Source organism: Sus scrofa, chromosome 13 (genome assembly GCF_000003025.6).
Source record: "Sus scrofa isolate TJ Tabasco breed Duroc chromosome 13, Sscrofa11.1, whole genome shotgun sequence".
NCBI lineage: Eukaryota > Metazoa > Chordata > Mammalia > Artiodactyla > Suidae > Sus > Sus scrofa.
The window spans coordinates 40,618,498-40,645,588 of NC_010455.5; the positions used below are offsets into that span (position 1 = coordinate 40,618,498).

General features: G+C 36.5%; 1 protein-coding gene across 16 annotated transcripts in view; it reads right to left on the bottom strand.

Moving 5' to 3' along the window:
• C13H3orf67 (chromosome 13 C3orf67 homolog) overlaps window positions 1-27,091 on the bottom strand; it is a 282,335-nt gene that overhangs the window by 132,210 nt on the left and 123,034 nt on the right. For 11 of the 16 annotated variants that reach the window (XR_002337601.1, XM_021069115.1, XM_021069106.1 and 8 more), the window contains one exon: window positions 22,538-22,694. Coding sequence is in view for 14 of the 16 variants with exons in the window: in XM_021069115.1 (XP_020924774.1) it covers window positions 22,538-22,694 (157 nt within the window). In the remaining 2 variants the exon portion in view is untranslated. Of the gene's footprint in view, window positions 1-8,371; window positions 9,903-22,537; window positions 22,695-27,091 lie in introns of those variants that run through there. The other 5 variants (XM_021069111.1, XM_021069119.1, XM_021069109.1 and 2 more) reach the window with 2 other exon arrangements.

The window sequence follows — 27,091 nt, forward strand, 5'->3', positions numbered from 1 at the left end:
GAACCTGAAATAAAATGCTGTACTCTGAACCCTATAAGAAGAAATCATGGAACTTTAGCTTATAGGGTTTGTGTGGATGGTACAGGATGTCATACAAATTTGGAGTGTATCCAAAAGAAAAGCTGAGTTTCCAACTAACAAGGTATATACAGCATATTCTAGCAAAACTCCATTAGCTTTTATGGAAGACAGAACAAGGCAGAGACTACAACAAAGTTCCAATCTGAATCTTGCAGGAATGTGGCTGTCATGAGAATCAGATTTCACATTAAAAGGCTCTAATCCCCTCTGCATCATTTTTCCTTTCTCTATATTCACTCTCTCTTTGCTCTCACAACTGTCTCTCTACCCCTTGGATTATTAACAGAGGAAAACTATGGGCAATATAAAACCTGCAATAAAAGGAGAAATCCAAGAAAAAAACTACTGGTTTATTATTTTAAAACTGAGCCTAATCATTAAACAACTACTGACTGTCAAACTTTTTGATACTTTGTAGAAAAAGTCTCATGTTTGAGAAAGAAGAAAGGGGCTTTAGTCTCATTTTAATGAACCAAAACTATGAAGGAGCTTTAAACCTAGTAGTTGGATGTTCTGATGGACCTAAATAGAAGTTAACTCATCTCCCCATCATTCATCTCCTCACTAACTGCTCCCCTTCTCCATGTCCAATAACCAGGTTATTATTTTATTTTTATATCATTTACAGCTTAATTTAAAAATAAGGATTAATTCTGAAAACAGCAGAGATCCCATGTAAAAATTAAATAGTGCTAAACTGTGAGTATTTGAGGGCATGGTCTGTCTGCCTTCATTCATTTACTTCTTTATTTATTGAGCCTCTACTGTGTGCCAGGCACTCATCCAGGGGTGGGGGGAAATCCAGTGGTAAGCCAGAGTGACTCTCTGCTGGCCTTACTGAAGATTATACCTAGCAGAAAATATGAAACAAGTTATATCATAAATAACTATTTAATTATAATGGTGTTAAGTGTTCTGAAAGAAAAGTTCAAGGTGTTAAGAAAAATGTGGGAATCCAACATTACAGGGTGTTAGGGAAAGCCTTTTCTGATCAAGAGACATATAAGCTGAGTCATAAAGGATAAGTAGAAAGTGGCCTGGTGAAACGGGGTGGGAATATTCAGGTAGAGGAAACAGCTTTTAAGACTCTGAAGGCAGAAAGACTTTGGTGTATCTAGGAACTGAAAGACAGTTTTGCTAGGGCGTTGCTATAATGGGAAAATCCTAATGATATATCTAGTATAACACCTGGTTCAGAGGGGCTGCCTAATAAATGGTCATGCACCAAAGGCCCTTAATAAGGGCCAACCTTGATTAAAGGCAGCTGCCCAGTCTTCCATTTTTCTTCTTTGGTGGTTTTGTTCATCTATATCCTGAAAAGTACTCTATGTACATTTTACTTGGATATCACATTTTTCTCCCCAGATGGCGAGAAAATAACAAATCAAGCTGGCAATCAGATACTAAGGGACTAGGGCCTTTCTGCATTGTCCTTTCAAACAAGTCCTATCTTTGGGAAGGGACCATGTATGGAAACATGCAGACTGTTTGATTAACATCTGAAAAATGATACAGTAGAATTTAAACTGCTTTTGCTAATACATCTGAAAGAATACAGTTGGCTGGAATGGTTAGTGCAGAATGGCAAAATGGTACAAGAAGGAGAAGGCTATGAGAAAGCTGACAGATTTGCTCATGTAGCATCCAAACACAACCAGATGGTGGGGGGGGGGGTTGATGTCTTTGGTCCCTGTATGAGTTAGCATTATTATTACAACACTGGAGCAACTTTGTAACCCTGTTCTCCTTTCTTTGGCCAAAGAGCCATCATAAAATGAACCACTCTGTAGGTGTTTAAAACCCTTGATGAGGACCTTAACTAGCTTTGAAAATTAATTCATTAATTTAAATTCTATATATAAGCACTTTATACATTAAAAAATCATCCCTATTTTATTGGGGGGAAATGCCTCATGAAATAGTGAAATTTATGGATCTGTTTCTACTTAAGGCTTCTCATAATTCACTGTAGTTTAAATATGTACTAATTTTTCATTAACTAATACTTCATTAATGGACTCACCTATATTCATCTTATTTGCAGTGCCTAGCACAGAGCCTTATTTATATCAAATCTCACCTCTCTGAAACACCAGTGAGAGCCAAGCAGAAAACACAAAAGTTTCTAAATGCCAAAATATTTCCTTTTGATGGGCTGCTATAATAATACTGTGGACTGAGTAGCTTATAAAAAACAAATTTATTTCTCATAGTTCTAGGGGCTGAGAACCCCTAGATCAAGGCACTGGCAAACATGAGGTCTGATGAGGGTCTTATTCCTGGTTCATAGATGGCTGTCTTCTTGCTACAACCTCACATGATGGAATGGGAGAGGGAGCGTTCTGGGGTTTCTTTTAGGGCACTTAAATGAATAAGGGCTCTGCCCTCATAATGTGATCACTTCTCAAAGGTTCCACCTCCAAATACCATCATATTAGGAATTAAGTTTCTTTTTTAAAAAAATTTTAGTTTTACTTTATATTTTTGTCATTTTAGGGCTGCACCCATGTCACATGGAGGTTCCCAGGCTAAGGGTAGAATTGGAGCTGTAGCTGCTGATTTACACCACAGCCACAGCGACACAGGATCTGAGCTGCGTCTCTGACCTACACCACAGCTCACGGCAATGCCAGATCCTCATGCTGCTGAGTGAGGCCAGGGATCGAACCTGTATCCTCATGGATGCTAGTCAGATTCGGTTCCACTGAGACACGATGGGAACTCCTAGGGATTAGGTTTCAACATAAAAATTTTAGGGGAACACATTTAATCATTAACAATACTGGTACAAAGTTGGTTCATTTTTTTGTTTATTCATTTATTCACTTAGCATAAAACTACTGGATTTTCTCTAGGCCTGGCATGGATTCAAATCCCTGCTTTCTAGAATTTATTCCTTAATTATCAAAGATTTTAAGCAGTGTATCATAGTGGTTAAAAACATAGGTTCTAGAGCAAAGCATACTGGGTTCACATTCTGGCTCTACCACTTATTGTCTGTGTGACCTTGGCACTGTAATTTACCCCATTGTGCCCTCATCTCCTTATCTATGAAACACTGATATACAAAGAGTGCTTTCAAAAAAATTTAGCACTTTCCTTATAGGATTATCATGATGATTAAATGAGTTAATATATATAAGAAGCTAAGAATAGTACCTGGTACAAAGCAAATGTTACCTAAGTGTTTATTATTAATAATAGACTAATACTTGTGTAAATTATTTCATTACAATGATGACAAAACCAACATCTTAGTATGTTTTGTTTTATTTTGTTCTTAGTAATAAGATGTTTTGATATTTATGGAGATTACAACAAAAACTTGGCTAACCTGAATAAACATGCATTGGAGCTTTTTAAAAAAATTATGGAGGAGAAATTCATTTCAACATAAATTTAAGCATTTTGAAGTAAAGGATTACTGGCATTTAGTACATTCACAAGGTAGTAACCCATTAAACAGTATCTCTGGTCTCCCATCCCTGGCAGCCACAAATCTACATACTGTCTCTATGGAATAATCTATTCTGGGTGTTTCATATAAATGGAATCCTACAATATGTGACCTGTGAAAAGTAATTACTGAATTTTGTTTATTCATTCATCACTAACGAACATGTGGGCTATTTCCACATTGTGGCTATTGTGGATAATGCTGTTATAAACATGCATGTTCATATATCCATTTTCCGTTTTGGGAGTTTATACTTAGGAGTGCAATTACAGGGTCATATGGTAATTCTATGTTTAACTTTTTAAGGAACTGCCAAAATGTTTTCCACAGTAGGAGAGCAATTTTGCATTCCTATTAGCAATGTAAGAAGGTTCCAATTTCTCTCCATATTTGCTAACACTTATTTTTCCATTAAAAATTATAGCCAATCTAGTGACTATAAAGTGGTATCTTATTGCAGTTTTAATTTGCATTTCCCTAAAGACTAATGATGCTTAGCATCTTGTTTGCTGACTGACATTTGTATTATCTTCTTTGGAGATATACTTTAGTCTTTTTTTTTTTTTTTTTTTTTGTCTTTTTTTGCCATTTCTTGGGCTGTTCCCGCAGCATATGGAGGTTCCCAGGCTAGGGGTCTAATCGGAGCCATAGCCATCAGCCTACACCAGAGCCACAGCAAGGCGGGATCCAAGCTGTGTCTGCATCTACACCATAGCTCACGGCAATGCCGGATCCTTAACACACTGAGCAAGGTCAGGGATCGAACTGAAACCTCCTGGTTCCTAGTTGGATTCGTTAACCACTGAACCACGAAGGGAACTCCTTAGTCTCTTGATGATTTAAAAAAATTGGGTTATTTACTGTTTTGTTGTTGCATTATAAAAGTCCTTTATATACTCCAGATAGTAGAATACATAAGGAGATATATATATATATATATACTCTCTTCATTGAAGAACCAGATGTATATCCTATCAGATATATGATTTATAAATATTTTCTCCCATTCTGTGTTGGCTATCTTTTCACTTTTTTGATAATATCATTTCATACACAAAGTTTTTAATTTTGATAAAGTCTAATTTATCTATGTGAAAAATTTTGTTTCTATGCTTTTGGTATCATATCTAAGAATCCACTGCCAAATCCAAGATCATGAGAATTTATCTCTATTTTTTCCTGAGTTCAATGATTTTACCTCTTTGTTTCATTGATCCATTTTGAGTGAATTTTTGTATATTGTGTAAGGTTCCACTTCACTCTTTTGTTCATGGATATGTAACTGCTCCAGAACCATTTATTGAAGAAACTATTCTCTGCCCACTAAATGCTCTTGGTATTCTTGTCAAAAATCAAACGCTTTAGTTCTGGACTCAACCCTGTTCCATTGGTTTCTATTCCTGTCCTAACAGCCAAGCCTTTTGATTTTTGTAACTTTGAGCTAAGTTCTGAAGTTGAGAAGTGTGAAATCTTCAACTTTTGTTCTTCTGTTTCAAGAATTTTTATTTTTATTTATTATTATTACTATTATTATTATTTTTGTCTTTTTGCTATTTCTTGGGCCGCTCTTGCGGCATATGGAGGTTCCCAGGCTAGGGGTCCAATCGGAGCTGTAGCCACCGGCCTACGCCAGACCCACAGCAACGAGGGATCCGAGCCGCATCTGCGACCTACACCACAGCTCATGGCAACGCCGGACCCTTAACCCACTGAGCAAGGGCAGGGACCGCACCCACAACCTCATGGTTCCTAGTCAGATTTGTTAACCACTGCGCCACGACGGGAACTCCAAGAATTTTTAGATATTTAAGGTCCTTTTGCATTTCCAAATAAATCTGAAAACTGGCTTTTCCATTTCTGCAAAAAAGGCTACTGAAATTTTGAGAGACTGAATTTAATCTCTTGATTCTCTGAAAATCTTGGAAGTATCATTTATTCCAATCAATGAGTGAGGAATGTCTTTCCATTTATTTAGGTTTTCTTTAATTTAACTATGTTTTAGGAGTTCCCATCTTGGCACAGTGGAAACGAATTTGACCAGGAACCACGAGGTTGCAGATTTGGTCCCTGATCTCGCTTGGTGGGTTAAGGATCCAGCATTGCCATGAGCTGTGGTGTAGGTTGCAGACACGGCTCGGATATGGCACTGCTGTGGCTGTAGGCTGGAGGCTACAGCTCCGATGAAACCCCTAGCCTAGGAACCTCCATATGCCGCTGGTGCAGCCCTAAAAAGACAAAAGACAACCAAACCAAACCAAACCAATGTTTTATAGTTTTCAGTGTACAAGTCTTTACGTCTTTGATTGAATTGATTCCTAGCTATTTAACTATTTGGGTGATACTGTAAATGAAATTGCTATTCTTAAGACAAGGATGCCCACTCTCACCACTTTTATTCAACATAGTATTGAAGGGCCTAGCCACAGCAATCAGACAAACCAAAGAAATAAAAGAGAAGAGGTAAAATTGTCACTCTATGAGGATGACAATGCTATATATAGAAAACCCTAAGGACTCTACACAAAAAGTATTCAAACTGATCAACAAATTCAGCAAAGTAGCAGGATATAAGATTAACATTCAGAAATCAGTCACATTTCTGTATACTAACAATGAAATATTAGAAAAGGAATAGAAAAATACAATACTTTTTAAAATTTCAGCCCCCAAAATGAAATACCTAGGAATAAGCCTGACCAAGACTTATATGCTGAGAACTATAAAACATTCATCAAGGAGAGTAAAGAATATGCAAAGAAAAGGAAAGATATTCCATGCTCCTGGGTTGCAAAACTTAATATCATAAAAATAGCCAAACTACCCAAAGCAATCTACGGATTCAATTCAATCCCCATCAATTTACCCATGACATTTTTCACAGAACTAGAATGAACAATCCAACAATTTATATGGAACCATAAAAGACCCAGAATTGCCAAATCAATCCTGAGGAACAAAAACCAATCAGAAGGCATAACTCTCCCAGACTTCAGGCAACATTACTGAGCCACAGTAATCAAGACAGTGTGGTACTGGTACCCAAACAGACATACAAACCAGTGGAACAGAATAGAGAACCATAAACCCACATGCCTATGGTCAATTAATCTTTGACAAAGGAGGCAAGAATTTAAAATGGGAAAAAGATAGTCTTTTCAGCAAGTGGTGCTCTGAAAACTGGACAGCAGCATGTAGATTAACGAAACTGGAATACACCTTCACACCATGCACAAAAGTAAACTCAACATAGCTTAAAGACCTAAACATAAGACATGATACCATCAAACTCCTGGAAGAGAATATAGGTAAAACATTCTCTGACATCAACCTTATAAAAGTTTTCTCAAGTCAGTCTCCCAAAGCAACAGAAATCAAAGCAAAAATAAACCAATGGGACCTAATCAAACTGACAAGCTTTTGCACAGCAAAGGAAACCTTAAAAAAACAAAAAAGATGACCTACAGAATGGGAGAAAATAGTTTTAAATGATTCCATTGACAAATGCTTAATCTTAATCTCTAAAATATACCAACAACTTATACAATTCAACAGCAAAAAAGCCAACAACCCAATTGAAAAATGGGCAAAAGACCTGAATAGACATTTCTCCAAAGAAGATACACAGATGACCAACAAGCACATGAAAAAATGCTCAACACCGCTGATTATTAGAGAAATGCAAATCAAAACTACCACGAGATACCAGCTCACACCAGTCAGAATGGCCATCATTAATAAGTCTACAAATAACACATGCTGGAGAGGGTGTGGAGAAAAAGGAACCCCCTGCACTTTTGGTGGGAATGTAAACCAGTACAACCACCATGGAAAAGAGTATGGAGATACCTCAGAAAAATAAATATAGATAACTATCATATGACCCAGCAGTCCCACTCTTGGGCACATATCTGGACAAAACTTTCCTTGAAAAGGACACATGCACCCCCGAGTTCACTGCAGCACTATTCACAATAGCCAAGACATAAAACCACCTAAATGTCCATCGATAGATGAATGGATTAAGAAGATATGGTATATATCCATAATGGAATACTACTCAGCCAAAAAAAGAACAAAATAATGCCATTTGCAGCAACATGGATGGAACTAGAGTCTCTCATACTAAGTGAAGTAAGTCAGAAAGAGAAAGACAAATACCATATGATATCATTTATACCTGGAATCTAATATATGGCACAAATGAACCTTTCCACAGAAAAGAAAATCATGGACTTGCAGAATAGACTTTTGGTTGCCAAGGGGGAGGGGGAGGGAGTGGGTTGGACTGGGAATTCGGGATTAATGAGTGCAGATTGTTGCCTTTGGAATGGATAAGCAATGAGATCCTGCTGTATAGCACTGGGAACTCTATCTAGTCACTTATTATCGATGGAGCATGATGGAGGATAATGTGAGAAAAAGAATGCATATATATATTTGTTTCTGGTCTCTTTGATGTACTGCAGAAAATTGACAGAGCACTGTAAACCAGCTATAATGGAAAAAATAAAAATCATTTAAAAAAAGTAAATAAATGTTACTGCTTTAAAAAATTGTTCTTAGAGGTTTTGAGAAATGATTTTATTATAAATAGTATTTTATAATTAAAATACATTAGATATTTTAATCAGAATGATTCTGAGTCTTTATACGCAGATATTCATGACCCATTTTTGTGGGATCTACTATAGGATGCTGAGTACCTCTGCTATGGTGAGATCTTACTCTCTTTATCTGCCCTGGGATGGTCTGCTAGGCAAGGGTACTGGAAGTTCAACTCTTCTCTGGGAAGGAGTAGGAAACTGACAAGATTTGGGTACGATGTGCACTTACCTGACGTGGAAGTGAGGAGAAGAGGTGGGAAAACACTCAATAAAGTTAATTATTAAAAAACACCAAATAATTCCACTTATTGAGGAAGGAAAATTTGTGCATCACTGTGGAAAGGACAGTCAGAGGCCTGGCCTTGAATTCTACCTTCTGTGACTTCAGCACAATATGCCTCATTTCCATGAGCCGTGTTTTTCTTATCTGTATAATTAAGACACTGGATTAGATGACCTCTAGGGCCCTCTTCTGATCAATGAGCCTGTTAAGGCAAGACATCAGTATTTCTAATTTTTTCTGTGGCATTAGAAGGGATAATTTTCTTCACACTGCTTGACAACCAATGAGGGTTTACTGAGTAGAGACAGTAAAAGAATGGTAATTATACAAACAATTCAGCTACAATTATACAAACAATTCATTTGCTCTTACTTTATTAATTCATCAAACATTTATGAGGTATCAGGTTATATGCTAGAGACAAAAATGTGGAGATCCACCCCCACATCCAAAAGGTGGTGATCCAGTTTATGCCCTCAGTGGGCTTTCAGTATGAAATCACAGTTTTAAATCTAATCTTCCTGAATTTCTTTTTTCTTATAATGATTTTTATTTTTTCCATTATAGCTGATTTACAGTGTTCTGTCAGTTTTCTGCTGCATAGCAAGGTGACCCAGTCACATATACATGTATACATTCTTTTTTTCTCACATTATCATGCTCTGTCACAAGTGACCAGGCATAGTTCCCAGTGCCATACAGCAGGATCCCATTGCTTCTACATTCCAAAGGTGATATTTTTCCATCTATTAACCCCAAATTCTTCCTGCATTTCTAAACACAGAACACAAACTTGCCAGTCCTGATGTTTTAGAAAGAACAATGAACTTGAGAGACTGGGGAGTCAGGAGACCTGTAAAACTGTCACAGGTATAACATAAACTCATGCTTAATAAATCATTTGCTCTTTTCTCTCTTCTCTTATCTATCTACAGATACATTCTGTTTTTTTTTAATGCAGAGTGATATAAGCTAATCAATAATTTAGCCATGCAGATACATAAAATTCCAGTCTATATCTCTTTGGGAACCATAAAAATAATAACCTAAATTGAATCAGTGTGCTTTAATACTTGTCGAGCACAAATCATTCCTCTAGGCAACTGAAAAACTGGTTAATTGTTTGTTTTAAGATTCTAATAACTCACTTTCTATTATATCCCACTGTGTAACAGAGAACAGTGAAGGAACTGGGCAGGATTTCCTAGCTTGGGTGAGTCTGAGAGGTCATAGAGTGAAATGGCAGCAGTTTCCATAAGGCAAGGACAACACATCTCTATTAATACATTATTTTAAAACTGAGCCTGAGAATCGAATACAACAAACACACAGAAAAGTTTTCTTCAATAAAAATCTCAACAGTAAGGAGTTTTCATCTTGGCTCAGTGGAAATGAATCTATCATCCATGATGATGCAGGTTCAATTCCTGGCCTTTCTCAGTGGGTTAAGAATCAAGCGTTGCTGTGAGCTATGCTGTAGGTCACAGATGCCGCTTGGATTCTGTGTTGCTGTGGCTGTGGCATAGGCCAGCAGCTACAGATTCGATTCGACCCCTAGCCTGGGAACCTCCATATGCCATGGCATGGCCTTAAAAAAAGACAAAAAAACCCTCAACATTATGTCTGATTACTCTATCTTTGCAGAAGAAAATGACTCCTCTTTCAGTGAAAAAGACAAAGGGACAATTATCACTTATTATAATATAAACACCTCAACACAGCCAGTCACCAAATCCTTAAATTCTTCTTTTTTTTTTTTTAGAAAAGCTCTTTTTTTATGATCTTTATTTTTTCATTATAGCTGTTTTACAGTGTTCTGTCAATTTTCTCCTGTACAGTATGGTGACGCAGTTACACATACATGCATACATTCGTTTTTCTCACATTATCATGCTCCGTCATAAGTGAGATATAGGTCCCAGTGCTACACAGCAGGATATCGCTGCTTATCCATTCCAAAGGCAATAGTCAGCAACCATTAACCCCAAGCTCCCAATCCATCCCACTCCCTCTCCCTCCCCCTTGGCAACCACAAGTCTATTCTCCACGTCCATGATTTTCTCTTCTGTGGAAAGGGTCCTTTGCGCCATGTATTAGATTCCAGGTATAAGTGATATCATACGGTATCTGTCTTTCTCTTTCTGATTTACTTCACTCAGGATGAGAGTCTTTAGTTCCATCCATGTTGCTGCAAATGGCATTAATTCGTTCTTTTTGAAGGCTGAGTGGTATTCCATTGTGTACATGTACCACATCTTCTTAATCCAGTCGTCTGTCGATGGACATTTGGGTTGCTTCCATGTCTTGGCTATTGTGAATAGAGCTGCAATGAACATGTGGGTGCATGTGTCTTTTTCAAGGAAAGTTTTGTCTGGATACATGCCCAAGAGTGGGTTTGCTGGGTCATATGGTAGTTCTATGCATAGTTTTCTAAGGCACCTCCATACTGTTCTCCATAGTGGTTATACCAGCTTACATTCCCACCAATAGTGCTGGAGGGTTCCCTTTTCTCCACAGCCCCTCCAGAGCTTGTTATTTGTGGACTTATTAATGATGGCCATTATGACTGGTATGAGCTGGTATCTCGTGGTAGTTTTGATTTGCATTTCTCTAATAATCAGCGGTGTTGAGCATTTTTTCATGTGCTTGTTGGCCATCTGTATCTCTTCCTTGGAGAAATGTCTATTCAGGTCTTTTGCCCATTTTTCAATTGGGTTGTTGGCTTTTTTGCTCTTGAGTTGTATAAGTTGCTTCTATATTTTAGAGGTTAGTCCCTTGTCAGTTGCATCCTTTGAAACTATTTTCTCCCATTCTGTAAGTTGTCTTTTTGTTTTCTTTTTGGTTTCCTTTGCTGTGCCAAAACTTGGCAATTTGATTAGGTCCCATTGGTTTATTTTTACTTTTACTTCTGTTGCTTTGGAAGACTGACCTGAGAAAACATTTATAAGGTTGATGTCAGAGAATTTTTTGTCTATGTTCTGAAAAAAAAAAAAGAAGTAAGAAGAAAAAGGATGGAGGAAACCAAAGTTGGAAAGCAATCACTTAAATAAGCCAGCATACAGATCTAAACATGAAGATTTTTTAAAAAAGACTTCAAAAGCATACAATGTGGGGTAGGAAAGTAAGAAAATATAGATTCTTTTTTTATTTTAATGATGTCTTTGAGCCAATATGACTATCAGGCAAAAGCAAGCAGATACAGAAGGAGTTAACATACTTGAAAAATAGGGCAAGCACAAATCAAAAACAAACATAACATTCACGATATCTGAAAAGAAAAGGACACAAGCATAAAATAAAAGGAAATCATCCAACCAAAAAAAGAAAGGAAGAAAAGAAAAACATAGAATCAACTGGAAAACAGGGTTTAAAATGGCAATAAATACACATCTATCAATAATCACCTTAAATGTCAATGGACTGAATGCTCCAATCAAAAGACACAGAGCGGCAGATTGGATAAAAAAGCAAAAACCTTCAATCTGCTGTCAACAAGAGACTCACCTTAGGGCAAAGGACACATATAGATTGAAAGTGAGGGGATGGGAAAAGATATTGCATGTCAATGGACAAGACAGGAAAGCAGGAGGTGTAATCCTCATATCAGATAAAATAGACTTTAAGATGAAGGCCATAAAGAAAGACAAAGAAGGACACTATTCAATGGTAAAAGGATCCATTCAAGAAGAGGATATTACAATCATCAATACATATGCCCCTAATATAGGAGCACTCAGATACCTCCAACAAATACTAACAGACATAAAAGGAGAAATTGATGGGAATACAATCATAGTAGGAGAATTTAACACCCCACTCACATCAATGGACAGATCCTCTAGGCAGAAAATCAGTAAGTCAACAGAGATCCTAAATGACGCAATAGAAAAGTTAGACTTAATAGACATTTTCAAGACATTACATCCAAAAAAATCAGAATAAGAATTCTTCTCAAGTGCACATAGAACATTCTCAAGGATTGATCATACACTGGGGGACAAAGCTAATCTCAACAAATTTAAGAGTATAGAAATTATTTCAAGTACCTTCTCTGACCATAATGGCATGAAACTGGAAATTAACCACAGGAAAAGAAATGAGAAAAAAATTACTACCTGGAGACCAAACAACATGCTACTAAAAAACCAATGAGTTAATGAAGAAATCAAGGAGGAAATTAAAAAATATCTGGAGACAAATGATAATGAAGACAAAACTGATCAAAATCTACGGGATGTCGCAAAAGCAGTGCTGAGAGAGAAGTTCATAGCAATACAGGCCTTCCTCAAAAAAGAAGAAAAATCTCAAATTGACAACTTAACTCACCACGTAAATTGAATTAGAAAAAGAAGAACAAACAGAACCTCAAGTCAGCAGAAGGAAGGAAATCATAAAGATAAGAGAGGAAATCAATAAAATAGAGATTCAAAAAACAATAGGAAAAATCAATAAAACCAAGAGCTTGCACAGGTAAGCAAAATTGACAAACCTCCGGCCAGACTCACCGAGAGAAAAAAACCCAAATAAACAAAATAAGAAATGAAAAATAAGTCACAATGGATACTGCAGAAATACAAAAAACCATGAGAGAATACTATGAACAACTGTATCCCAGCAAATTTGACAACCTAGAATAAATGAACACCTTTCTAGAGACTTACAGCCTGCCAAAACTGAATCAAGAAGAAATAGACCAAATGAACAGACCAATCACTCGAAAAGACATTGAATATGTAATTAAAAAAAAAAAAACACTCCCTACAAATAAAAGTCCAGGACCAAATGACTTCACAGGTGAATTCTTCCAAACATACAAAGAGGAACTTATATCCACCCATCCTCCTTAAACTTTTTCAAAAGGTTGAAGAAGAAGGAACACTCCCAAAGACATTCTATGATGCCACCATCACCCTAAATCCAAAACCAGACAAAGATACCACCAAAAAATTATAGGCCAATATCTTTGATGAATATAGATGCAAAAATTCTCAGCAAAATTTTAGCCAACCAAATCCAACAAAATATAAAAAAGATCATACACCACGATGAGGTGGGATACATCCCAGGTTCTCAAGGATGGTTCAACATATGCGAATCAATCAACATCATAAACCACATTAACAAAAGAAAAGCCAAAAACCACATGATATCTCAATAGATGCAGAAAAAGCATTTGACAAAGTCCAACATCCATTCATGATCAAAACTCTTACCAAAGTGGGTATCAAGGGAACATACCTTAACATAATAAAAGCCATTTATGACAAACCCACAACAAATACAATACTCAATGGGGAAAGGCTGAAAGCCTTTCCACTAAAATCTGGAACTCTCACCATTTTTATTCAACATAGTAATGAAAGTCCTAGCCACAGCAATCAGACAAACAGAAGAAATTAATGGTATCCAAATTGGAAAAGAAGAGGTAAAATGGTCACTGTATGCAGATGACGTGATACTATATACAGAAAACCCTAAGGACTCAACCCAAAAAATACCTGAACTGATCAACAAATTCAGCAAAGTAGCAGGATATAAGATTAAAATTCAGGAGTTCCAGTCATGGTGCAGCAGAAATGAATCTGACTAGGAACCATGAGGTTGCGGGTTCAATCCCTGGCCTCACTCAGTGGGTTAAGGATATGGCATAGCTGTGAGCTGTGGTGTAGGTTGCAGATATGGCTTGGATCTGGCATAGGCTGGCAGCAACAGCTCCAATTAGACCCCTAGCTTGGGAACCTCCATATGCCGCAGATGCGGCCCTATAAAGACAAAAGACAAAAGACAAAAAAAAAAAAAAAAAAAAAAAAAAAAAGAGAGAGAGAGAGAGAGATTAACATTCAGAAATCCGTCACGTTTCTGTATACTAACATTGAAATATTACTAAAGGAATCCAAAAAAACAGTACCTTTTAAAATTGCACCCCCCAAAAATCAAACACCTGGGAATACACCTGATCAAGGAGGTTAAAGACTTATATGCTGATAACTATAAAACATTAATCAAGGAAATTAAAGAAGATGCAAAGAAAGGGAAAGATATTCCATGCTCCTGGGTTGGAAAAATTCATATTGTAAAAATGGCCATACTACCCAAAGCAACCTACAGATTCAATGCAATCCCTAGCAAATTACCCATTCTACATTTTTCACAGAACTGGAACAAACAATCCAAAAATTTATATGGAACCACAAAAGACCCAGAATTGCCAAAGCAATCCTGAGAAACAAAAACCAAGTAGGAGGCACAACTCTCCCAGACTTCAGGCAACTTTACAAAGCCACAGTCATCAAGACAGTGTGGTACTGGTACCAAAACAGACAGACAGACCAATGGAACAGAATAGAGAACCCAGAAATAAACCCAGACACCTATGGTCAGTTAATCTTTGACAAAGGGGGCAAGAACATAAAATGGGGAAAAGACAATCTTTTCAGGACGTATTGCTATGAAAACTGGACAGCTGCATGCAAATCAATGAAACTAGAACACACCCTCACACCATGCACAAAAATAAACTCAAAATGGCTTAAAGACTTAAATATAAGACAAGACACTATCAAATCCTTCAATTCTTATTACATGACATCTCTTGTGTCTTTTCTTTTTAAATTTTACCTCTTCCCTATCCTCCCATGAGAGGCAGTACACTATAGTCATTAAAAGTAGAAACTCTAGAGTCCTACTGATATGATTTAAATCCTGCATCTACTAAGTATTTGTGTTAATTGGGCACATAATGTCTGACTTCTCTTTGTCCAGTTTCCCAATCTTTAAAATTGGAATAATAGTACGATCCATCTTTTAGTGTTGTTATGAACATTAAACCAAATTTGTACATTTAAAGTGCTTAAACCACTGTATCTCTCATCATCATCATTATCACCATTATCACTTCTGCGGCCAACCTCCTTGGCTAGGGACACTCAATTTGCCCCATAGTTCCTTTGTTATCTTTTATCTAGTCATCTTCAGAATGAATTCTTGTTATACTCCATAGTAACCTGAACCACAGCATACTTTCCCAAGTCTGTCCAAAACATTTCAGGTGATATGATGCCACATTCATAAGGCATCTTTTAAGGCCTTCTGAAAACATAAATTATGCCAATGCTTGTTCTTGGAAATTTTTAGAGATCATCCATTAACTTAAAAATTACTCATAAAATTAAATATATGTATATTGTTCAAAGATTCAAATAGTACTACTCCAACATTTTTTGGGGGATGAGTTATGTCAATTGAAAATATCTGGCCTTCAGTTTTGGGATATCTTGTATTTTGGCCTATTTTCTCTTAAACTCTCATCTTGGAATCCTATTACTCTGATGGTGAACCCCTTGGACTAACTTCTAACATTTCCATCCTCTTTTCAGTTTTTTTTTGACTTACCCCCTTTTTAAAAATGCTATTAATTTTTAAAAGAGCTTTACTGAGATACAATTCACAGAGCATATAATTCACCCACCTAAAGTTTTTAATAGTTTAATAGCTTTTAACAGTTTTTTAATATATTCCTAGATAAATGAAACCATTCACTTCTAGAACATTTTCATTACCAAAAAGAGAAATCTTGTTCCCCCTAGCTATCAGCTCACTATTCCTCCATCTCCCCAGTTCGAGGAACTAATTGCTTTTCTGCTTCTACAGATCTGCCTTTTCTGGACGTTTCAGAGAAATGAAATCATATAATATATGGTCTTCTGAGACTGGCTTCTTTTACCAAGAATGTTGTTTTATTTATTTTTTTTGTCTTTTTGCTTTTTCTAGGGCCACTCCCACGGCATATGGAGGTTCCCAGGCTAGGGGTCCAATCGGAGCTGTAGCCACCGGCCTACACCAGAGCCACAGCAACGCGGGATCCGAGCCGCGTCTCCAAACTACACCACAGCTCACGGCAGCACCGGATCCTCAACCCACTGAGCAAGGCCAGGGATCGAACCCACAACCTCATGGTTCCTAGTCGGATTCGTTAACCACTGCGCCACGATGGGAACTCCAGAATGTTGTTTTTAAAGTTTATTCATATTGTAGCATGGATAAGTACTTCATTCATTTTGATGGCTGACTAATATGCCATTGTATGGCTATAACACATTCTGTTGAACCATTCATTCATCCATTTTTCATCATTTCAGTTGTTATCTTTTGGCTATTGTGCATAGTGTTGCTGTGAACTTCTGTGTATAAGCTTTTGTATAAACACCTATTTTCTATTGTTTTAGGTGTATACCTAGGAGTGGATTGCTAGGTCACATGGTAATTCTATGTTGTTGTTGTTTTATCATTTTTAAAGCTTTATTGAAGAATAGTTGATTTACAATGTCCAGATAACTTCTGCTGTAGAAAAAAGTGATTCAGTTACACATGCATATACATTCTTTTCCCATATAGATTATCATAGAATATTGGATAGAGTTCCCTGTGCTATACAGCAGGTTCCCATTGGACAAATCATTTCATATACCAGAGTGTGCATACGCCAGTCCCAAACTCCTAGTCCCTCCTTCACCCAGTCTGTCCCCTTTGGTAGCCATAGATTGTTTTCAAAGCCTGTGAGTCTGTTGCCATTCTGCAAATAAGATTATTTGTATCCTTTTTTTAAGATTAAACATATAAGTGATTTCATACGATGTTTGTCTTTCACTGTCTGACTAACTTCACCTAGTATGATAATCTCTAGGTCCATCCATGTTGTTACAAATGGCATTATTTCATTTGTTTTAATGGCTGAGTAGTATTATATTGTGTGTGTGTGTGTGTGTGTATACACCATATCTTCTTTATCCACTCCTCTGTTGATGGGCATTTAGGATGCTTCCATGTCTTGGCTGTTGTAAATAATGTTGTATTGAACTCTGGGGTGAATGTATCTTTTTGAATTACTGGTTTCTTGAGATAGATGCCCAAGAGTGGAATTGCTAGATCAATCAGTAGTTCTATTTTTAGTTCTTTGAGACACTTCCATACTATTTTCCATAGTGGTTGTATCAATGTACATTCCCACCAACAGTATAAGAGGGTTTCCTTTTATCCACGCCCTCTCTGGCATTTATTGTTTATAGATTTTTTGATGATGGCCATTGTGACTGGTGTAAAGTGGTATCTCACCATTGTTTTGATTTTCTTTTATATAATAATTAGTGATATTGAGCATCTTTTCATGTGGTTTTTGGCCATCTGTATGTCTTCTTTGGAGAAAGGACTATTTAGACTTTCTGCCGTTTTTTTGATTGGGTTGGTTGTTAATTTGAAATTGAGCTGTATGACTTGTTTGTATATTTTGAAGATTAATCCCTTGTCATTTGCTTCATTTGCAAATATTTTCTCCTATTCTGTGGTTGTCATTTTGTTTTGTTTATGGTTTCCTTTGCTGTGCAAAAGATTTTAAGTTTAATTAGGTCCCATTTATTTATTTTTGTTTTTATTTTCATTACTCCAGAAGCGGATCTGAAAAGACATTGCTGCAGTTAATGTTAGAGAGTGTTCTGCTTATGTTTTCTTTTAAGAGGTTTATAGTATTTGGTCTTATATTTAGGTCTTTAATCCATCTTGAGTTTATTTTTGTGTATGGTATTAGAGAGTGTTTCAACTCATTCTTTTACATGTAGTTGTCCAGTTTTCCCAGCATCACTTACTGAAGAGACTGTCTTTTGCCCACTGTATATACTTGCCTCTTTTGTCATAGATTAGTTTACCATAGTTGTGTACATTTACTTATGGAATTTCTATCCTTTCCACTGATTTATTTTTGTTTTTGTGGATGCCATAATACTATACATAGAAAATCCTAAAGATGCTACCAGAAAACTCATCAATGAATTCAGTAAAGTTGTAGGATACAAAATTAATACACAGAAATATCATGCATTTCTATACACTAAGAATGAAAGATCAGAAAGAGAAATTAAGGAAACAATCACATTTACCATTGCAACCAAAAGAATAAAATGCCTAACTATAAATCTACCTAAGAAGGCAAAAGACATGTACTCTGGAAACTATAAGACACTGTTGAAAGAAATCGAAGATGACACAAACAGATGTAAAGATACACCATTTTCTTGGATTGGAAGAATCAATATTGTCAAAATGAGTATATTACCCAAGGCAATGTACAGATTCAATGCAATCCCTACCAAATAACCAATGGTGTTTTTCATAGAACTAGACTAAAAAAATTTCAAATTTGTGTGGAAACACAGAAGACCCTGACTAATCAGGGTCTTCTAATCCTGACTAATCTTCTAATCCTGACTAATCAGGATTTCTAATCCCTGAATAGCCAAAGCAATCCTGAGAAAGAAAAAAGGAGCTGGAGGAATCAGGCTCCCTGACTTCATACTAGACTACAAAGCTACAGTCAACAAAACAGTACGTTTTGTTTTTTTAGATTCTACATGTGAGTGAAATCACACAGTATTTTTCTTTCTCCATCTGACATTTCATTTAGCATAGTACCATCAAGGTTCATCCAATTATTGCAAGTGGCAGGCTTTTATTCTTTTCTATGGTTGAGTAGAATTCCACCGTGTTTATACGCCACATCATCTTTATTCATCCATCAATAGACACTTAGGATGTTCCCTTATACCCACTTTGTTGAGAGTTTTTATCATAAATAAATTTAGAATTTTGTCAAATGGCTCTTTTCATAGCTCTCTATTTTTCTTTTCGTTCCCTCTTCCTTTGTGTTTTAATTGTTCCTTTAGTGTTATGTTTAGATTCATCTATCATTTGCCTTTGTGTATTTGCTATAAAGTCTGTGTGTGCTTGTGGTTCCCATGGGGTTCACATACAGCATCCTATGTTAATAGTAGCCTGTTTTAAGTTGGGAGCAACTTAATTCTGAACACATTCCACAGCTTTATCTTTATCGCATTCCACCTTCTCCATGTTTTGTACTTTTGTTAACACTTTTTACATCTTTTTTTTATGCTTCCCTTAATCATAATTTTAGTTAATTTTACTACTTTTGTTTTCTTAACCTTCATGCCTGCTTTGTAAGTGATTGATCCACTACCTTTATTATTGAGATTTTTCACTCTTGTACACTTTCTATTGAGATTTTTACTCTCATATGTTTTCTTATTAATTAGTGCTATTTCTTTTCAGCTTAAAGAAGTCCTATTAATATTTCTTTAGGGTTGGTTTAGTGTTGTTGAACTCCTTTAACTTTTGTGTAGCTGAGAAATTCTTGATCTCTCCTTCAATTCTGAATAATCTTGTTAAGTAAAGAATCCTTGGTTGGATGCTTTTCCCTTTTAGCACTTTGAATATGTCAAGCCACTCTCTTCCGGCCAGTAAAGTTTCTGCTGAAAAATCTGATAACAGTCTTGTGGGGTCTTCTTTGTATGTAATAAGTTGTTTTTCTGCTTTTAGAGTTAACTCTTTATTCTTAACTTTTATCATTTTAATTATAATGCGTCTTGGTATGGGTCTTTTTGGATTCATCTAATTTGGAACTCTCTATGCCTCCTGGACCTGGATGCCTATTTCTTTCTCCATATTAGGGAAGTTTTCAGCTGCTACTTCTTCAAACAATTTTATGGGCCCTTTTGTCTCTCTTCTTTTAGGACCCCTACAATGTGAATGTTATTTCACTCGTTGTTGTTTCAAAGGTCCCTTAAAATATCTTCACTTTTAAAAATTCTTTTCTCATTTTGCTGGTCTGAGTGATTTTCACTGCTTTGTTTTAAGCTCACTGATTCATTCTGTACCTCATCCAGTCTGCTGTTGAACCTCTCTAGTTTATTTTTCAGTTCAGTTATTACTTCTCTTTGGTTGGTACTTTCTTATATTTTCTATCTCTTTGTTGAATTTCTCGCTGTATTCATTCATTCTTCTTCCAAGTTTGATGAACAACGTTATGACCCTCACTTTGAACTCTTTTTTCAGGTAGACTGCAAATCTCCACTTCATTTATTTCTTTGGTGGAGAGTTTGTCTTATTACTTCAGTTGGAACATATTCCTCTGTTTCCTTATTATGCTTAATTCTCTGTTTCTATGTATCAGGTAAATCATCTATCTCTCCCAGTCATGAAGGAGTGCCCTTATATATAACATCCTATGACTGAGAAACACAATCTGCTTGGCCCACAGAGTCAGGTATTCAAGGGTTGCCCCCTATGTGGACTGTGTGTACCTTCTAGTTTTGGTGGGGCTGTGGCTATTGCTATGGTACACTGGTGGGTGGGAATGGTCCTCAGACTAGCTGCAGTGCCCTGCCAAAGCACAGGCCTAAAGGTGGGGCTCCAAGCAGGTAGGTCCACTGGCATAATAAGTTAGAGGGAGAATTCCAAAATGGCACCTGCCAGCATTGATGTTACAAGGTAGGCAGAGATTGGAAAAATGTCTACTACTAGTGTTTCAGCCCCCAGAGAGGGTCCAACTGGCTCCTGCCTCTCCAGCAGATACATGAAGATTAATAAGTGGGACTCTTTTACCTATGATTCATGTGCTTTTCAACTGCAGTTTGTGTCCAGTTGGCCAACTGCTTTTTGGGTCTGGTGGTTCTGCATGCAAGTCCTTTAAGAGTGGATTTCTAATCCCTGAAGTTCTATAGTTTTCCTGGACATATCTTTCACTGGTTTTCAAAGCTCATCTCTCTGATGCAGGATTTAGGGGTTGGGGTATCTGATGTGGAGCTAAAATATCCTAATCCTCAGGGAAAAGATTCATTCCTTTGAAATCTCTCCCATTTTGGACTGCTGTGGCTCAGGTGTGGTTTTTTTTTTTTTTTTTTTTCCTTTGAGGAGACTTTATCACTGCCTCTTCTACCTGTCTTTGTGCTGTCCTTAAGTCCTTTGTTGTGGAGGCTCTATTAACCCAGTTTTCAGGTCCCTTTCTGAGGGAATTAATCCATATGCAGCTGTAGATTTGTTGTGTCTTTAAGAGGAGATGAGTTCAGGCTCTTCCTATGACATTCCACTGACCCTCTCCTGGGGAAGCCAATTCCTTATACCTCTGGGGTCCTATGTTATTAATCTTACTGGCAAACCTCTCTGTAAACCCAAAGGTTTCAGCCTTCTCTGATCTTCTAAGTCAGCTGTCACTCCTAAATCTTACAAAATTTATGAACATCTTTTTATCTATTGTTTTCTCCTCACCCTGGAGGGTTTATACCATTTTCATTCCTATGTCATAATTTTGCTGGGGCTTAAGGAATAATTAGAGATAAAAACATTTATTTAACCTGCCAGCTTATGATTTACTTTTTTCTTTACATTTATTAAAAATTTTTAATTGGTTATGATTTACTTCTTATGATCTGAGTAGAATTCACCTATATTTCTACACATTTTGAGGATTCTTATTAGCTGGGTGCTATTTTTTTAATGAAATCTTTCACTTTTTTGTACAGCCTTTAAGTGGTAGATAAGATGAATGGCTGTACTTCCTGGGTTGTGATCTCTTTGGGGAGCTGTAAATGCACTGCTATGTTTTATTATCAAATTAAATTTATAGGCATAGTGTCTTGTTCCACAGAATGAACCACAGAAGGATTTTTTAGACACTCATCCAGATGGAGCACAAATCTAAAGTCTACCTACAAACTTTTAAGAAATCACCTTTGCCATCTAGATGGAGCCTTGTTGCCTGGGCTTCTAGAAGAATTGATTTTGTTAAAAATAATCCCAGATGAAAATCAAAAAGAAGCATCAGTATTCTCTCAACACTTTCAGTTAAGACTATCTTAGCAGCAGAATTTTTGCTGCCTTATGAATTCTAGATGGATGCTTCCTGCAGAGTATATTTATTAATTATTTAATGAATAATTAATGTATATATTTCCAGTCTCACTAGGAATAATACAAGGAATAATTCAACTATCTTTCCATTTTAACATGATCATTAGAAAATTAATGTGTTTATATAATTTCAGTCAAAATCAATTAGCTCTAGAGAGCTGCTGTACAACACTGTACCTACAGTCAACAAAAACATATTATATGCCTTAAAATTTGTAAAGATAGATCTCATGTTAAGCGCTCAATCTAAAATTAAAGATAAATAAAAAAACCTTACTACGTACTATTACTACTCAAAGTCATGTTTAAATTTTTAAAAAATTGGAGAATTTAAAAATTTTGATAGTAGGTTGAACATACCACCTTTATCAGTAGTGTCTTGAGGCTTGGATTTTAAAGTAAAGATCTTCCGTAGCTTACAGGTGGCTGAGACAATAATTCCATCCAGTGACTGGAAAACTGCTCCTTTGAATATTTCACTGGTAAATGCCACCAAGTCAATGCATAGATTGCACCACTAAAATAAAAAAAGGAAAAGAGGAGTAAGTACTTTTTATAATTACATAAATGAATGAGCCATCCATATATAGAAAGTCCAGAGAGTTGAGCAATCATTTGGAGTAACCAGCCTCAAACCAATTTCCCCTTTCTTCTATCTGTTTTGGCTTCAATTTGTTTACATTTTGATTCATCTAAAGGAATAATCATAATCTAAACTATACATTGGTCTTGTAGCTACAGAGTTGCCATCACGAGATAAGGCTTTGACAACACAGGGAAATAACTCTAGATCTGTAGGCAGTATGGTAGAGGGAAGCTAATTGCAGGTGCATTAGACCACTTAAATCTTGAAAATCAGGGATAAGTAGCCAATTGTTTCTTCAAGAGGACTAATTTAATCACAATTAGCCACTTATATTTGTTTAAAAAAGCATGGATGAAACTGAAATTAGAAGCTGGGTCTAAATTGTGGCTGTGCTGTCTACTTACAACCAATTAACCCACTGTACAGAAACAGATTCTTATATAGAATTTGTAATTATGGCTGGTATTTGCCAGTTTTTAAAGTACCCTTGCAGGGACTAATTTCTGCCCATTAGACAATTAGACCCCTTAATACTTCATAAAATGAATTATCTAAATAGTCTGACTGAGTTAAAGAAAAGGAGAAAATAATCATTTAGTAAAAAATTAAGACATATTGAAGACTGCAGGACAAAAGCAGAAAAGAAATTTTTGAAATTACAAAAGCAGTATTTAAAATTGTCTGTGCTTTGCAGGCAAATTCTACCAAACATACAAAGAGGAACTTACACCCACTCATCCTCCTTAAACTTTTTCAAAAGGTTGAAGAAGGAACACTCCCAAAAACCTTCTATGATGCTACCATCACCCTCATTTCAAAACCAGAAAAGATAACCACCAAAAAAGAAAATTATAAAGCCAATATCTTTGATGAATATAGATGCAAAAATTCTCAGCAAAATTTTAGCCAACCAAATCCAACAATATATAAAAAAAATCATACACCATAACTAGGAGGGATTCATCCCAGGTTCACAAGAATGGTTCAACATATGCAAATAAATCAACATCATAAACCACATTAACAAAAGTCAAAAACCATATGATCACCTCAACAGATGCAGAAAAAGCATTTGACAAAGTCTAACATCCCTTCATGATCAAAACTCTTACCAAAGTGGGTTTAGAGGGAACATGCCTTAACATAATAAAAGCCATTTATGACAAACCCACAGCAAATATAATTCTCAACGGAGAAAAGCTGAAACTCTTCCTGCTAAAATTTGGAACAAGACAGGGATGCCCACTCTCACCACTGTTATTCAACATAGGATTGGAAGTCCTAGCCACTAGCAATCAGACAAACAAAAGAAATAAAAGGCATCCAAATTAGAAGAGAAGAGGTAAAACTGTCGCAGTATGCAGATGACATGATACTATTTATAGAAAACCCTAAGGATTCAACTCAAAAACTACCTGAACTGATCAACAAATTCAGCGAAGTAGCAGGATATAAGATTAACATTCAGAAATCAGTCACATTTCTGTATACTAACAATGAAATATTACTAAATGAATATAAAAATACAATACCTTTAAAATTGTACCACAAAAAATCAAATGCCTGGGAATACACCTGACCAAGGAAGTAAAAGACTTATATGTGGAGAACTATAAAACTTTAATCAAAGAAATTAAAGAAGATGTAAAGAAATGGAAAGATATTCAATGCTCCTGGGTTGCAAAAATTCATATTGTAAAAATGGCCATACTACCCAAAGCAACCTACAGATTCAATGCAATCCCTAGCAAATTACCCATTCTACATTTTTCACAGAACTATCCGACAATTTATATGGAACCACAAAAGACCCAGAATTGCCAAAGCAATCCTGAGAAACAAAAACCAAGTAGGAGGCACAACTCTCCCAGACTTCAGGCAACTTTACAAAGCCACAGTCATCAAGACAGTGTGGTACTGGTACCAAAACAGACAGACAGACCAATGGAACAGAATAGAGAACCCAGAAATAAACCCAGACACCTATGGTCAGTTAATCTTTGACAAAGGGGGCAAGAACATAAAATGGGAAAAAGAATGTCTTTTCAGTAAGCATTGCTGGGAAACCTGGACAGCTGCATGCAAATCAATGAAACTAGAACACACCCTCACACCATGCACGAAAATAAACTCAAAATGGTTTAAAGACTTAAATATAAGGCAAGACACCATCAAACTCCTGGAAGAGAATATAGGCAAAAAATTCTCTGACATCATCCTTATAAATGTTTTCTCAGGTCAGTCTTCCAAAGCAACAGAAGTAAAAGTAAAAATAAACCAATGGGACCTAATCAAATTGCCAAGTTTTGGCACAGCAAAGGAAACCAAAAAGAAAACAAAAAGACAACTTACAGAATGGGAGAAAATAGTTCAAAGGATGCAACTGACAAGGGACTAACCTCTAAAATATAGAAGCAACTTATACAACTCAAGAGCAAAAAAGCCAACAACCCAATTGAAAAATGGGCAAAAGACCTGAATAGACATTTCTCCAAGGAAGAGATACAGATGGCCAACAAGCACATGAAAAAATGCTCAACACCGCTGATTATTAGAGAAATGCAAATCAAAACTACCACGAGATACCAGCTCATACCAGTCATAATGGCCATCATTAATAAGTCCACAAATAACAAGCTCTGGAGGGGCTGTGGAGAAAAGGGAACCCTCCAGCACTATTGGTGGGAATGTAAGCTGGTATAACCACTATGGAGAACAGTATGGAGGTGCCTTAGAAAACTATGCATAGAACTACCATATGACCCAGCAAACCCACTCTTGGGCATGTATCCAGACAAAACTTTCCTTGAAAAAGACACATGCACCCACATGTTCATTGCAGCTCTATTCACAATAGCCAAGACATGGAAGCAACCCAAATGTCCATCGACAGACGACTGGATTAAGAAGATGTGGTACATGTACACAATGGAATACCACTCAGCCATCAAAAAGAACGAATTAATGCCATTTGCAGCAACATGGATGGAACTAAAGACTCTCATCCTGAGTGAAGTAAATCAGAAAGAGAAAGACAGATACCGTATGATATCACTTATACCTGGAATCTAATACATGGCGCAAAGGACCCTTTCCACAGAAGAGAAAATCATGGACGTGGAGAATAGACTTGTGGTTGCCAAGGGGGAGGGAGAGGGAGTGGGATGGATTGGGAGCTTGGGGTTAATGGTTGCTGACTATTGCCTTTGGAATGGATAAGCAGCGATATCCTGCTGTGTAGCACTGGGACCTATATCTCACTTATGACGGAGCATGATAATGTGAGAAAAACGAATGTATGCATGTATGTGTAACTGCGTCACCATACTGTACAGGAGAAAATTGACAGAACACTGTAAAACAGCTATAATGGAAAAAAAAATCAGCATATACAAAAAATAAAAATAAAAAAATAAAATTGTGCTTTGATTAAACTATCAGGCTTTTCCACTATTTGCTTAGAAGCACAGTTTATATAAGGATTATTTTATTAATCTATCAAAATTGAAACCTATATTAATTGATAAAGGACATGTTATTTTAAAATTCTGTTTAGGATGATTGATTTTAATATGGAGTAGCAAAGAGAGACTGCAGCAAATTATTACACTTGATCTTAGCCAAAAGGCCGAGAAGCGATGCAGCAAATTATTGATTAAATATGTAAACATTATTTTTTTTGTAGATGTCTCAATAGTAACATTATATTCCCAGGTGATGGGGATGCTCTGATATTTTGGGGAAAAGAATCTGGTATAACGAAAGGTAGGAGGTGGGATTGACTGTGTGGTAACAATGAGACTGGCTTGATCAGTGGGATGGTAAGCTCTGGGTGGGGTGTTGGAAGTGATGTAGGATAGGGCAGTGAAGCCAGGTTATGGAGGAGCAAGAAAATAAAGAAAAGAAACTTGGATCAAGTCTCATTATGATTCTTGAAGGAGAATGTGAGAAAAGTAGAATATTAGAAAGGTTGCACTAACCCTAATGCAGAAATATCTTGGTTGGTACAGGGGTACTGGGAAGAAGACTAAGGCAGAATAGAGACAGACTGAAGCAGAGAAGGACTAGTTAGTCTCCCTCAGTCATTTAAGCAAAAAATGAGGAGGATCTGTTTAGAAGGCTTTCACAGGAAGTGAAAAGTAAGGGACAAATCTAGTATACATGTCGTAAGGAGAAACACCAAGGCTTGGTAAAATCCAGGCTGGCTATAGAGAATGGAGGTGCTAAGGGTTCCAGCTATTCAACCATAACTATTAACATTATTATTATACTAGCATTACTACCATTGTTACAAATTTGGGTCCTATTCCTAAAAATACTTAACATTA